Source organism: Podarcis cretensis (assembly GCF_951804945.1).
Source record: "Podarcis cretensis genome assembly, chromosome: 5".
NCBI lineage: Eukaryota > Metazoa > Chordata > Lepidosauria > Squamata > Lacertidae > Podarcis > Podarcis cretensis.
Window position 1 is genome coordinate 17,638,071 of NC_137174.1, and position 14,447 is coordinate 17,652,517.

General features: G+C 43.6%; 2 protein-coding genes across 3 annotated transcripts in view; both read left to right on the forward strand.

Annotated features, from left to right (window-relative positions):
* LRMDA (leucine rich melanocyte differentiation associated) overlaps positions 1–8,722 on the forward strand; it is a 744,858-nt gene extending 736,136 nt beyond the window's left edge. The window contains 1 exon segment of the mRNA XM_079977056.1: positions 6,123–8,722. Coding sequence (XP_079833182.1) covers positions 6,123–6,202 — 80 coding nt within the window. The 3' untranslated portion in view covers positions 6,203–8,722.
* Positions 8,723–9,263: 541 nt separating this feature from the next.
* The window catches only part of LOC307216587 (uncharacterized protein), a 203,732-nt gene continuing 198,548 nt past the window's right edge, over positions 9,264–14,447 (forward strand). Inside the window, exons 1-2 of one of the 2 annotated variants that reach the window (XM_079977049.1) lie at positions 9,264–9,931; positions 11,230–11,313. In XM_079977049.1, the coding sequence (XP_079833175.1) occupies positions 9,833–9,931; positions 11,230–11,313 (183 nt within the window). In that variant the 5' untranslated portion in view covers positions 9,264–9,832. Of the gene's footprint in view, positions 9,932–9,959; positions 11,314–14,447 lie in introns of those variants that run through there. The other variant, XR_013839156.1, reaches the window with a different exon arrangement.

Consider the following 14,447-nt stretch of genomic DNA (forward strand, 5'->3'; position numbering starts at 1 on the left):
CTTTTAAATTTATTTATTTGTTACTAAATTAGGCTGGAATCCTAAGCTGGACCACGTGGGATAGGGGTGGCTATGGCAGTTTAACTGCTTCATCTGACACAGTGCATAGCTCTGCTAGCAAGGTTGACTTGAAATGCTCTGCATTTTGCCATCTATTTCCAGTCTACCAACAAAATGTTTAAGCTCCTCGCCAATATTTTTTACCCACCAGAAACAATGGAAAGGAAAGGAGAGTGGGGAATTAAACATGCTAAGAAGTGTGCATAAACAGAGAACTGGAAGGGCTCAGGGTCCATTAGATCCCATCTGCTTCCTGGAATGCCCCTTTTTTGGAGCTTAGTCAGGTCTCCCTCTTTGACAGCAGAGCTCCTTCTCTCTCTCTCTCTCTCTCTCTCTCTCTCTCTCTCTCTCCCCAGTGTCAAAGGGGTACATTGGATCTATCTTATGGTCCCTAGGACAGCCTCTAGGTGCATAAGAAATTATATCCTAAGTGGCTCTTTGTCCATTTTCTAATGTCTTCCTACCCTTCTTCCTCGGTTCTGTGTTTCTCTTTCCTTTTCTTCTCTCTCTTATACCAAAGAAAAGAGTGGTGGCACCTTTGATGTGACCTAACTAATGTTGGGGTGCAATCCGGTTATGGAATCAGAATCCACCCATTGAAAAACAATGGCTTTAATGTATCTACTCAAGGCAACCTCGAGGTAATGGAGCTGGAAGCTGAACTGAGGGTGAACATTAGGGAAAGAAAACACTCTCCTAATTGCATCAAGATAGCTAGACATGGTCATGGAATTTCCCCTCTTGGTGGTTTCCTAGAACATTTTGGAGTTGGCACTACTTAAGCAGTACTTTAATACATTGTACTCTGTGCCTAAAGCACCCTTCAAACACACCCTTCAAACAATGCCTGCTCAAAATTTTCCTGAAAGCTACCAGGAAGGAAAATTCCATGATCATGTTTAGTCATCTTGATGTAATTAGGAGAGTGTTTTTTCCCCCTAACATTCACTCAAAGTCCTCCTTCCACCGCCGTTGCTTCTAATTTGCTTTCAGTAGATACAGCAAGCTGTTGTTCTTCAGTGAGTGGGTGCTGGATTTGCTGACCTATTGGGTGAATATAGATGACCACTGTCCCAACTGACATTTACCACAGTGTAATTTGCATCCCTTGGTAAGGTGCCCATTTTAATACTCTTAAGACACATCCACATCCAGTTAGAAATTGGGGAGCGGGGAGGGAAGTACAAAAAAATGATCCTTGTTGCTTGGCAGAATTGGTAACAACAACTAGCTAACTCAGTGATTCCATGCACATTACATGTGACTCTGAGTAAATGCAGAAGTGCATTCACCAAACAGCAACTGTCCACTTGGCAAATGGTAATCCTTATTCAGCTGTTGTGTCTCTTCCAGCTCTGTTAGCCTATAAAACCAAACATCCCAAGCTCTCTTCTTAATAAGAAAATAAGTAAGTAAGTAAGTAAGTAAGTAAGGCCTTCCACATTGCAGCTTGTCATCATTTACAATACAGATGTCTTTCTGCAAAGTCACCAACCTACTCGCACCCAAGGGTCACAGCTACTTTGAATGATTTAAGGTAATATGCTGTAAATGGGCTCATTTTCACCAGAGGGAGTGGATCTGTAGATAGCATATGCCTAGATCAAAGGTCATCATGTCACTGTCATTCAAGGAGGAAGAGATTCTCCTTCTCCCCCCCCTTTTTTTTTTACACAAACGAAGTATGACATCTAAGGAACAGTGTGTTGTTTGTTCCACTGCCAGGATATGCATAATGGAAACATTAGCTCTGAAATCTTTTTTTAAAAAAAATAAAATCTGTCAACCTAATGGCTCAGCTCCTTAACGTGTTAGAGAGCTTTAAACTATATATCAGCCTGGGTCGTATAAAGCAACCTCTAGATTGTGGCCTGACTAGATCATAGTGACATAATACAACCTTGGAACAATACAGCTTATTATTACATATCAGCTTGTCTGCTTATTCCCAAGGATTTGGGCAAATCCACTCCCCTACCCCCACCCCCAACCCGGGAAAAGATTCTGTGAGAATTTTAGTTATTTAAAAATAGGCTTGCAGTGCATCTCTGCCCCCTCCTGCTCCTTTATTTCCTCTCTTTTGAAAAAGAACACACATTTCATCCACAGTTGCAGTGGGAACTCTGAAGTACATTTACACCAGACTGAATTTAATCACACATCAGCTTGACTGATAGTTTAAACTGAGCATTATTGCAGCTTCTCCTGGCCTGGTTTGGAAACTTCACATGTTTCTCCTCCTATAATCTTCATTGCAGATTTTCCCAACATGCGTTCCCTGCTGACTCCAATCTCACCTCTTTCTTCCCGCCACCCACCCCACCTCCAGGCCTTTCTTGCAGCCATGGTGGTGAGGTGTGATTTGCTGCTGTTCTTGTCTGTACCAGCTGCTTGCACTGAGGCGCTTGCTCTTGTTTGTACAGGAGGTGATGTTGCCATCCTCTAAAATGTTCTATTTCACTAGATTATCTTTGGCAGAAGGGAAGAACTTGGCTGAAATTTCCCTCCTAGTTCCTCGGAAATAAGCAGCAACTTGGATATTTTACTCTGCTCTGTTGCGAAATGCAGGTGTCTTTCCGCAAAATCACCAACTTACTCACACCCAAGGTGGGTGGAGAAAGAAATATATTTGATTTTGGTGGGAAGGGGCTGCCACTTACCTTAGCAGATCTCACCAGGAAGTGTGGCTGGTGGGAAGCTGTGGAAATAGCCTTGTAATGCATTGCAGAGCCCGTGGTAAGCTGAGGAGAGAGCCTTGCATCACTGTGACATTGTTAAAAGTTAACAATTTGCTGGTGAGGAGGAATGAAAAACCCTTAACTGCTTTATAAGTTTAAGTAAGGTAAGGTGGAATCCCCTCCTAAACATTACACACACACACACACACACACACACACACACACACACACACACACGAGTATCTATATACCATGACCTTTTCACTCCCAACTAGTCAAGAAAATAAATTTACAAAATTGAGTCTCACATCTTGAAAAATGTGTATATTGTAACCTAGCTATCCAAGAGTTCTGAGCAATGCACACCCAATGCTTAAAAAAAAAACCAACAACTTGCTTTAGTATGCATGTGTGTCTTTATTTATGGTGATAATTGGTCCTCCCTCCCCCCAACCCCAGCTCTGGAAGGTCTATCGTGCTGACATTACAATGTAGTGTTCAAGTGAGACCGATCTCTCAGTGCATGCGAGCGATTGCAAGATTGTTACTTAGCCGTTATAATTAGAACATCCATTCCGCAGAGGGAAAACATTTAAAAGATAAAGGGTGTATTTAAAAATGAATCTTCCCAATGCAATTTTTTCATAATTATAGTTTTAACATCTTATGGTGATGGTGGAAGCGGCTACTTAAGAAAAATTAGGAGCCTCATTTGTGGGAAGATGATCCCTCAAGAGACCTCATGTTGTCATTTTTCAAGAGCCTGATCAGGGAGACCGTTCTGAATGGAGCTCACAGCTCCTGATGCATTGGAAATATCCTTGGCTTATTATGACCAGCACTGGATATTTTAATTAAAAATGCCACTAAATAGGGTGGGGGGGGTCTCATTCCCTCTCTTTTTTAAACACGTGTTTTTGGAATTATTTTCTGAAGCTGCAAACAAATGAACAAATTGTGAGCGCACAAACACATACACAGCATGCTGGGTTAGGGGAGCTATATCCCCTACAGAGACAGAAGCGGTTGGTTTCCCTAATCCACATATGCTGTATCTGATCATGAAATGCTCCGACTATAGCCCACAGCCCCATATAATTTTCACAGTTCTCTGCAGTTGCTGTGTGTGTGTGTGTGTGTGTGTGTGTGTGTTTAAGGGAGGGGGGAGAGAGAAAGGCTTTTTTATGTGTATGTGGGAAGAAGGGGTGAATCACTGTCACCTCATTTAAATTATAAGGACGCCTATTGTTTTACAAATAACCTTCATGATAAAAATAAAGTCTCGTGGCACCATTTTCAACTGTGCTTTTATCAGGACCCTCTGAGCAGAAGTGTGTACACAATACGCCCAGCAATTGAATCGCAGCTGTGCGTCTTGGTAGGGACTCTCGGTGGAGACAACACTTCGTTAATTTAAACAATTGTAGGCTGCAGGAGTTCAAAAAAATAAAACAAAATAAAACAAAATCAGCTGACTTTAACTGTCACTAGCCCAAGCACCTTTATCCCCAGGCGAGCAGCAGCAGCTGGATTTCATTTCTTGCTGCCAGACTGTCCGACATCTTTGCTGAACATCCCAGGAACTGAGCGCCTTTACTTTAAGGATTTTATTCAAGGTGACAGCTCCTCACACTTTAGCGTTCAGATCACCTCAAGTAGCTGAGATCTCAGTGAAAATGAGAGCACTTCTGCGGCAAACTCCAAATTTAGATTGACTGAGGTTATCCTTAGGCCTCTAGGACCCAACCTCCATGACAGAACAGGCCTGCCAGGAACTTTAAAACTACAGTGGAGTTTGTAATGATGTCTGGGGAGAAATCTTCTGCAGGAACCACAGAGAATACTATAAGTGATAGGAAAGGATGTCAGGTTTCGTTAGGGCTGGAGACAGTGTTAGAATATACGTGGCATAATATGGCACCGGTATCTCTGTCAGCATCTCTGTTTTCTGTCACCGCACACAATTCCAGGCCTGTCTGTAGCCATGACAGTGTCTTTTCAGATCAGGTTATTGCCAGCCCAAAGACTCGCTCAGCACACCGCCAGATAGCCCCCTTTGTTTGAAGCCTGCCCTTTTGTCATTAACGCACTTGATGTCTATTTAAAATCTGATGGTGAATGCAGTATCTGTTTTCCTGTCAAGAGATCATTGACAATATTAATACCTCATGTCCTTGCCTCATTTTCTAAGCGCTGACACCTAGCTGCAGTCTCCGGCATTCATCAAAGAGCACTCTCTCACCAGGATTTCCATAAACAGCCTTAGTCCCAATTTCTGAGAAACATGGCAGCCCTCGCAGAGGGCTTTTATCAGTGCCATCTGCCAAAGGAGTCTGAGGAATGTTGCTAATTAAACAAAACAAAACTATTGCTAATAAAAAACACACTTCGTGGTCTTTAAATTTTGATACTTAGAATCTGAAAGCACATTCAGCCTTATGAAAAGGGGTAATGATATCCACAGTGTTCATGGGAAAATGACATTCTAGAAGATAAAAGCCTGGTTTTCCGTAGATGCTGACTCCTAGGAAATGGCTGAGGAATGGGTAAATCAGTCTTTTTCGTGGTCCTGACACTTTTACTCCATTCACCCATACATCTTTTCCAATTTCATGCATCAATCTGATTATTATTTTTTAAAATGCATGAAGATTTGCAGTTAAATAAGTAGATAAGTGTAATTGTAAAATAAAAATTTGCATTTCAAAACATACTCTTCCAAAAATACTTATTTTAAAATGTATTTCTAGTGCGCACCTACACATGTTGACTCAATAGTAAGTTTCCCATTGAATTCAATGGTGTAAGTTCAAGCCAAGTGTGCTAAGTGTATTTGAAGGGAGCCTTGGGGGGGGGGCTGCTGATCCTAAGCTTTGGAACTCCCTGCAGGACAGATACCCACAGTGGGCAGGGCAGAAAGACCCAGTTTTGCTCCCCAACCCACACAGTCCAATCTAGGCCAATAGCTTATTCCTCCACTTTGAGAGCTGTTAAGCATATAGCAGTTTACTGAAAGATTCTCCATAGGTAACAAAAGTACATTCAGTATCTCTGTTTTTAAGTCTTGGCATCTTTAATATCGATCAATTACAGTCAGTTTGAGACATTTTTGGTTGTAGTTAATGAGGGGTGAGGGGAGAGGGGGAAGTAGAGGAAGAGAAAGTGAGGAGGGGAGAGATGAGGGAGGCATTAAACTTTCTTTGCATAATATATGAGTGGAGATTTTTGTTCTCATCGTCACATGGATGGGTGTCTTATTTTTATACAGTACATTTTACGGAACGGAATTCCTAGCTTTACCTTTTCCTGCTCCCATCTCCTTGCACATGCAACCATTACACCAATGCACTAAGCGCTAACCTTTTCGTTTCTCTTCTGCTGCAGGTGTCCTAGGGAAATGCCGCTATGTCTACTATGGGAAGCAATCTGAAGGCAACCGGTTCATCCGTGACGACCAGCTCTGAGGCGAACTCCGCATCAGCAAAACCATCCACGTTAGCCACACACATCACACACACACACACACACACACACACACACACACACACACAAAAGCACAAACTTCATCCACATCTTTAAAAGGGGTTAAAAAAAAAGCTTGTGTAAACCAAAGTCCTCCAGTACCTTCTGCTGACTTTGCCAGACCTGTCAAAATCATCCTTCTGCTTTAGCTTGAGTAGTCACATAGAGATTGACATGATTGCCTCTAAGCAGGTCCCATCCACCAGTGTGACAGACAGCTGCAGCAAAGCACCAGGCCTGACAGGAAGAACACCATGATGGATTGCCTGGCCCAATTGCTGCTTGCAGAAGAGCAAAGGTCACACCTGGGGCCTCACTGAGCATGCTCAGCTGCTTTTAGCAAAACCAGCCCTGTTTTATCTACAGCTTGCTTGTTGAGTAAGAAAGCTCTGTGTGTGACTGTGCGTGTGTGTGTGTGTGTGGGAGAGAGAGAGAGCACGCGCACACACACACACACAAACAACAACAGTTAACCTGGCTGCTGCTTGAAATTTCAAAGAGCACCCCCTCCTTACCTGCCTTTATTTTTTCTGAGGAATTAAGTGTTTATGGTAGATGCACAAACAATGCAGCCATGCCGTATGTGGCTTTGTGTTTCTTTATTGGGGGAAATAACAGAAGCTGTCAGAAATGTGATTTAATTTCAAATGCTGGAGGGGTGGTGGAAATTACTTGATAACATGTGGAAGTGTTAATATTAATTCCAAGCTCCTTGGGCAGGAGTTGGTTTCATAGTTGTCGTGTTTTTTGCAAAGAGGAGGTTTGGAGGTAAAAGTGCAGGAATGGAAAGAGCAGGGAAGCAGCAACAAAAACTGCTGATCCGGATTTATTTTGGGAAAGGAGAAGGGACAAAAGAGCCAAAGTCCTCTCCCCTAACCTTAACTTGTGGAAATCAGAAGCACAAAAGATGTATCTGTATGTCCTTAAGCAGTATTGACAGTCCTTTTATTAACTACTCATCAGCATAGATCCAAATGGAGCTAACCACACCTCTTGCCTTTTTGTGAACTAAAACTATCATCTTTTTAAAGTGTTTTCTGAAAGGATTGTTTCGTATTCTATTTTTTTTGGATAGATATAAAATCCCCTAAATATAAAACCAACTCATGTTTGGGTAATGAAAGCTATTACCATCTGAGGGACCACAAAGTCTTCTGTTAAATGGGTTAGCGGTCTCAGGCTGAAAGTAGCCATTACAGTAGACATGTGTTTGCAGCTGAAAACAGCCAGGTCAGATCTCCTGCTTCTGTGACGCCTAGCAGTACAAACCGTGATCATGCTTTGGGTTTCCCTTCTCCACCTCTGCTCCTGGCAGGGAAGTATGAGGGAGGTTCACATTGTATGCTTCGTATGTCTTGACATTACTAGTGGAGAGGAGAGACAGATAAGGTGTTGGGCTGCTGTTTTCAGTGGCAGCCTTGTAACATCTGGTTCCGACCCCCATTCACATTCTAGGTTGAGGCATGCTCACAGTGTGGAAAGACGGATCACATGGCCTTATGTGAAGGGTGGTCTTATCCACCCATATATTAACTTTTGTATGTGGAGGGGGAAGCAGTGTTTGCAAATACTAAACCAGGTCACTAGCTGATTACCATATTTTCAATAGCAGTCATTTATACCACACAAAGTCATAGAGCATCTCACCCAGGGTAGTCAGCAGATCTTGACTTATTCCAGCTGTTTGTTGGACTCCAGTTCTCATAATCCCTGACAAATAGTGAGGAGTTCAAATCCAACCATTTCCACAGGGCAGCATTATGGCTACACCTTAACTAACCAGACCTATCTATCTATATCTGCATACATATAGAAAGTGCCATTGAGTTCTGTTTCCACGTACACATAGCAACAGGTCAAGAGAAAGTCTGAATCCAGGTTTGACATTGGGAGCCAATTTAAGTTTTTAAAAAGTCCTATATTTTGGATGCAAGTGTGTGAGTCCTGCAGTTACATTCCTGTGTGTATATCAGGATTGTGACCATTCCGGTATCATGTTATGTCTGCATTTTAATATATACAGATATGTATATATGAAAATGTAGAAGAATATCTACGTGAAAATTCTACACCACGAGTTGACTGCAAAGGAACTGCTTTATAGTGGGTCAAAAACAGGAATCCATTTTCAGGAACTATTAATTGGTTATTAAACTGAATCGTGATCCAAAAGGCTTAAAATTAGAGGCCTGAGGGTAATTGGTATGACATTAACACATGCAAAAAAAAAGTTTTGGGGGGAACTTGAACCCATTTTCCCAAAACAACCGCGAGCTGTACAGATTTACATTTGACTGGCTGTTTTGAATCGTAAGTACATGTTTTGACCATGGCAGTGGAGTTCAAAGCAGGGGCGTTTGAAATCACCTTGTGTCACATTCAGTCTGGTTGGATATCTCTTCTTGTCTACATCAAGGACTTTTTAACCCTGCCTCAAACAATAAAATGCACTTGCAAACTGACCACATGACTTTGGTGTTTTTCCCCTTCTCCCACTGCAATGGTATGTTGTTATGTCAAAACCATATGTATCATTCTCAGAAATGCCTTTTCACCCTTTGGAGGCAGAAGTATTTTGAGAATGCATTGTGACCAGAGCGTGGTATTATTCTCAGCCTAATTTGTTTTGAGGTTTGTTTGTTTGCTTTTTCAATGTTGCATATAGCAACTTAAATTAAAATCAGCATAATTATATAACGCTTCAGCTACACAAAGTCTGGCATACCTTTTTATTTTATTTTGTTTGGCTGCAGCAGGCTAGAAATCAGTACATATATACAGTTTCCTTGCTAAGAAACAATAAAATAGCATGCAAAGGTTCTGTTGCTATTCAAGCCTGTTCTCAGCCCCCAGCATGGTGGGCAAATGGCAGGGGCCACTGAGGCTGATGCCTGCAGGATCCTGCCTCTCTGCCTGTTGTAGCCAGCAGCGTAGCTAGCCGTTCGGGTGCCAGGGGCGGCCCGTGCGTCCAGCAGCCGGGGCGGGACACACTGCATAGAGCCTTTCCGCTGCTCCCCCCTCAGCTGTAGGGCGGCTGAGGGAGAGGCGGAGGGCAGACGCAAGTCCCACGCTGCCGTTTCAGGCAGTGCTGAGCCTGCAGGCACCCAAGCCACCATGTCATTCCCAGGAGAGACGTGTGGCTTGGGCACACTGCAGGCCCCGCAGTAACTGGCAGCCTCCGCAGTGTGGCGCCCAGTGCCAGTCATGTTTCGTTACGTTTTTTGACTGAACTAAAAAGTTTCGTGAGCCCTTTTTTTAAAAAAAAACCCCTCATATTTTTGTCATTTTGTCACCCCCCTCAGTGATGACACCTGGGGCGGCCCGCACTCCCTTCCTCTGCCACTGGTTGTAGCCCCCCACCTCTACCTTCACTTGCTGGAAGAGACCAAGTGGCTGCCTGTCTTGATCAGAGCTGGGCAGCCTTCCTTCTTACGCCCCATGATTCTTTGAGTCAACACCCACCTAGCTTACGACAGCATTGTTCCAACTGTCTTTTGCGAGCATAGCTGGGTAAAGCTGCGTCCAGCCCAGCTGGCGGTGTTGGCAGGAAAAGGAAGAATTTTGCTGTGGGCATGCCACTGGAAGGTGGCAGTAGCAACCCCTCCCAATCTGAGCAGGACCCCCTGCTCTCCCACCCCCACCCCCCCACTCTGCATTACTTACTTGGAGGAGTAAGTATTTCCAGGCTTGGAGGAGGCCTCAGATATTTCACACATGTCCTCTACGACCCTTGGATGCCTGTGTTGTATGTAGAAGCATAAGAAGCCTCCCTATGACTTGCATCCTTTCCAACCCAGACAAGACTCTCTTGTGCTGCCCTGGAATGTGGCAGAGCAGGGAGCGTGCCCATCTGGGTCAGGAGGAGCCCCAGTTGCTGTGGGGCCCTCTCAGGCCCCCATTCTTCTCCTGTAGAAATGAGAAGCACACTGGAACCTCCAGGCCTTCCTTGCCAAATCATAATCGACCAGTTTAATAACAATTAACCTTGGACACTCACTTAATCAATTCTTAACGGACCAATTAGGAATCATACTTCCCTTGTGTCACGCATCTGATGTTTCTGTTGTGACCTCTGCTAGTGCCATTGGAAACTCCAATTGCAGGGTTTTTCAGTGTATGCATGGGGCTGTTTCTGTTTAATTGTGAATTGCTTTGGTGAATAATATTATCCCAATGGTAGATGAGAAATTGGAGAGGAGTGGTGAAACCATGTGAATGCCAACAGCTTGCACAACACTCTGTGTGTTTAATTCTATTTCTTTAAATGGCAAAACACTGACTGTCTGGACTGGGGTTCCAGTGGTTAGGTGGTGGTGCTTTTCACTGCCAAAACAAATTGTGCAGGTAAAGTACACCAGAGAAGGTGATTCATCCCATCATGGTCAGTTCGGATGATACATTTCAATCCCAGAATAAGGCTTTTTTTCCTAAACGCTGAACGTGCCCCCCTTCCTTCTTACCCACAATTTTCCATTGGAAAAATGCCCTCCTGCCCCCACTTCCCCTCCCTATTTCCCTTTGGTTCCCTTTTGTGTACTTAGCACATTCCTGTGCTGAAGGGTGAGGGGAATATTTCTGACACTTATCTGGTTTGTGAAAGAGTGGCAGTGTTTATAGCCTTTGCTTCCCTGTGAAACTGTCACTTCCTCAATTCTTTCAGATTCAGCTGGCCCATGGAGAATTATTCTTAGATTGTGTTCCCAGGACCTCTGCATAACCAATTATGCCTGGTCTCTCAGGGAAGGCTAGTAGTATCGCTATAGCAGGCCATTTGTCCCATTCAAAGCTTTGCCTTGGCGGCCACTGAGTCATTAACAAAATGAAACTGGTTAAATAATCTGCTCTAAGGACTTAAAACAAAACAAAAAAACCTTCTGATATATATTCCACCCTATGCTAAGGCATTAGACTCTGAGCAGTCTGTGTATGTTTCTTTATCTTTTTTTGCTTTTCTTTTTAAATCACAAAGCACCAGGGCCAAGTACCATGCCTGAGGCTGAATTCAGAGGTTCCTCTTCAGGTGAAACATCAAAAAAGAAAATGGAAATTCAAGGTAAGGCAAAATGGTTTCAAGAAAGCTAGCAAAGTATCTCGAAACAGTTCCACACAGCTATTGTTACAGGACAGCAAGATCACAAAAGAGAAAGGGAACCTGAAACTCTGGAGCAAAGTGGACTAGAATTGGGCATATTATTTTTAATATTGTCCTTCTTCATAGAGGTGCTTCAGACTCTTGATCATTTTTAGTTGCCCCACGCTGCAACATTCCCAATGCTGTGCACACAGCCCAGGGTACTTGGCGCATGAGTGCAATAACAACAACACCCCCCAAGCCACATTTTTGCATACAAAGTTGGTCATTTTCTGCAGCCCTTTTAGGTGGCTGGCTCTGACTTTGATTTGTAGCCTAATCTTTCTCCTGAAAGAGCTGGATGTCTCAGCTACACCAAGTGTCAGCTCCTTGGCAGAACACAGACTTATTTAGCTTAGGGAAATTGCCAAGGAATAAGAGCCTGAGTGCGGCTGCTGCAAACTATAAAGCAGCACGATTCAGATCGCCATGAAGGCACCTATTGTACTGCTGTGAAGTCATTCTGACTGCTGCGGCATTTATGGCGTTTTTACAAAAGGATGGCCAGTTATACTTTGTGACTTTTAAGGCTATTAACTCTTGGCACACTTTTAAGGGTTGAAATTAAACTCCAAGACGCTGAGGCAAGCAGCTTCACCCACCACACTTCTAAGTAGGAAAAAAATGTGCTTTTGGCCAACCCCACCCCCACCCCAACAGACTATGCAAACCTTCAAGCTGATACCTCTCAACCTTGCTTGGAGACACTGTCGTCTTAATGGGAGCTCTTCCAATGTCACATACGAGTCCAAGTGAATCAGAAGAATTACATCATATGGAATGCCTTTCTGATTCCCAAATCCTGGCTTGAGTGGACATTTCCAACACCCCACTCTAAAAACAAAACAAAAAAAAAGCATCACTGGCTATTAGCCCCCACAGTGTTAGCTGAGACTAACAGCTGTTCTACAAGGCTTGAAATCATCAGGCTTTTGGGAGAGGGGAACTTAACCATGGGTAGTTCCCACATGTTCAGTGCTTCATTTTAGCATGCCCAGGATCCATAAACTGGGAAGATGCTGTGGTCAGCAGCAGTGGGTCCCAGCATCTGCCCAAGGATGCAGTATGCGTGTCCTTGCGTTCACCACCATGCAAGCTCTCCATGATCCTTTTGCCATAATCCTCACCCTTATAAAAGTGATACCAAAGACTTTTAGACACCAGCTTGGGCTGGTGAAGCAGCTACACTTGTTTTTGGACTGGGATAGCCTGAACACTGTTGTGCATGAGCTGGTAACCTCTGGGATGGATTACTGCAACATGCTCTGTGTGCGGCTGCCCTTGAGGTTGGCTCAGAAGCTGCCACCCAAATGCTCCCTGGGTAGGATACTGCTGGCAAATTACCCAACTGTTTGAAATAATTACACTGGCTACCAGTTAGCTACCAGGCTAAGTTCAAGGTGCCAATTTTGGTGTATACAACCCTGTACTGCCAGGATACCTGAAAAGATAATCTCACCCTTTAAATACCCAGTTGATCATTGCACTCTGAAAGTGAGGGCCTTTTGAAGACACCATCTTATCCACACAATGTAGGAAAGGACACCTACCCGTTGGAATTCCCTCCCCTTGAATATCTGACAGGTGCCATCTCTGTTGTCTTTTTGGAACCTACTGAAGACCTTCTAAGTTGAGATTTCCCCCAGTCTGCATCTGTATTGGAATTTTTGAAGATGTTCTTAATGTGTTTTATCAGTGGTTGTTTGCTGAACCTGGGTTCCTTTGGGAAGAAAGGCAGGATACAAATCTAATAATAAATGAACAATATACCTCCCCCTGGCCCCTCCCCTCCCTCCATGGGCTTTGTCAAAATGTGACCAAGGCAAAATTGTTTGAGGAAAATGTGTTTTTGTTCATTCTTCTGTAAGGCAGGCTTATCTGCAAGGCAGATGCATTCAGCTCACCCATCTTGAGTTTGATAGGAGGAGAGAGAGAGAGAGAGAGAGAGAGAGAGAGAGAGAGATCACCTTCCACCTCACTTGTTATTTTTTAAATCTCTACCTAATATTCTACACTCCTGCCCCAGTGAAGCAGGGCCTGGATGTTTCTCATTCTTTAACTGACTTGAGATGATCATGGCTGGTGAGGAGGGCAACAAAAAAAATTTAAAAAGCATAGACACCTTTGGAAAGACCTGCTTTCATTAGCTTGGAGTGTCCCCCTCCCCCACCCCTTCCTCTGTGCTCTAACACAATTATTTTTACAACACCTCAGGGAAATAGCCGAGATGTTAGGGCCTAGCTTGGAACAACACCTCCCTTTACAATGAAGACATATATAGTCGGCTGGTCTCCATGGTGCACCAAAAGGAGGCAAGCTGTTTATTCACACAAAATAAATCCCTTTACCATAGTGATGACTTCGAGGCGCAACTGGAAACTCTAAACCTGAGTCAGCCATTTGTGGACTTAGCGCTTCTTCCTGTTACATCCACAAAGTAGCTCACAGTTAAAGCTGAAAGATCAGCCTTTTCCCTGTGGAAGGAGAGTTTAACACACGAACTCTTAGACTCCTGATTGCAAGGAGCCAACCACCGTATCCTAAAATAGCATCATTATATGCACATTGTGCCAAAGGATGCATTTCTGTACACATTTTAACATTAAAAATACACATTTTATATGCATTTTGGTATATATATAAAATTTCCATTTGAAAACAATGCTCCAAAATTTGGAAAATGTACTGAAGGAGAGCAGTGGTGTGATCTGTGTGTTAGTCCAGGAAATGCAAATCCAACCAGCCCTATAAAAAAGAAAAAGAAAAAAAGATGCAGATTGAACAAACTTGTCTTGAGAGTCCTCATGCAGATTTAGAGGTGCATTCACTTCTGCAACTGCATCCGTATCAGCAGATTTTGCCCCCAAACTACTTCTTTTTTATGCCACTGTGAGAACTAATTATTGGGTGGGAAAGGGCCCTTGGGAAGAGGTGAAATTGTAGAATGAAGGCTTTCAGCCTCCAGCTTCTGGTTTTGTCCCCAAAGCCCCCCCCCCCACACTACACACCCACAATATTTTGCCCACAAAACTCCCAATATTGGGACGGGGCGGGTG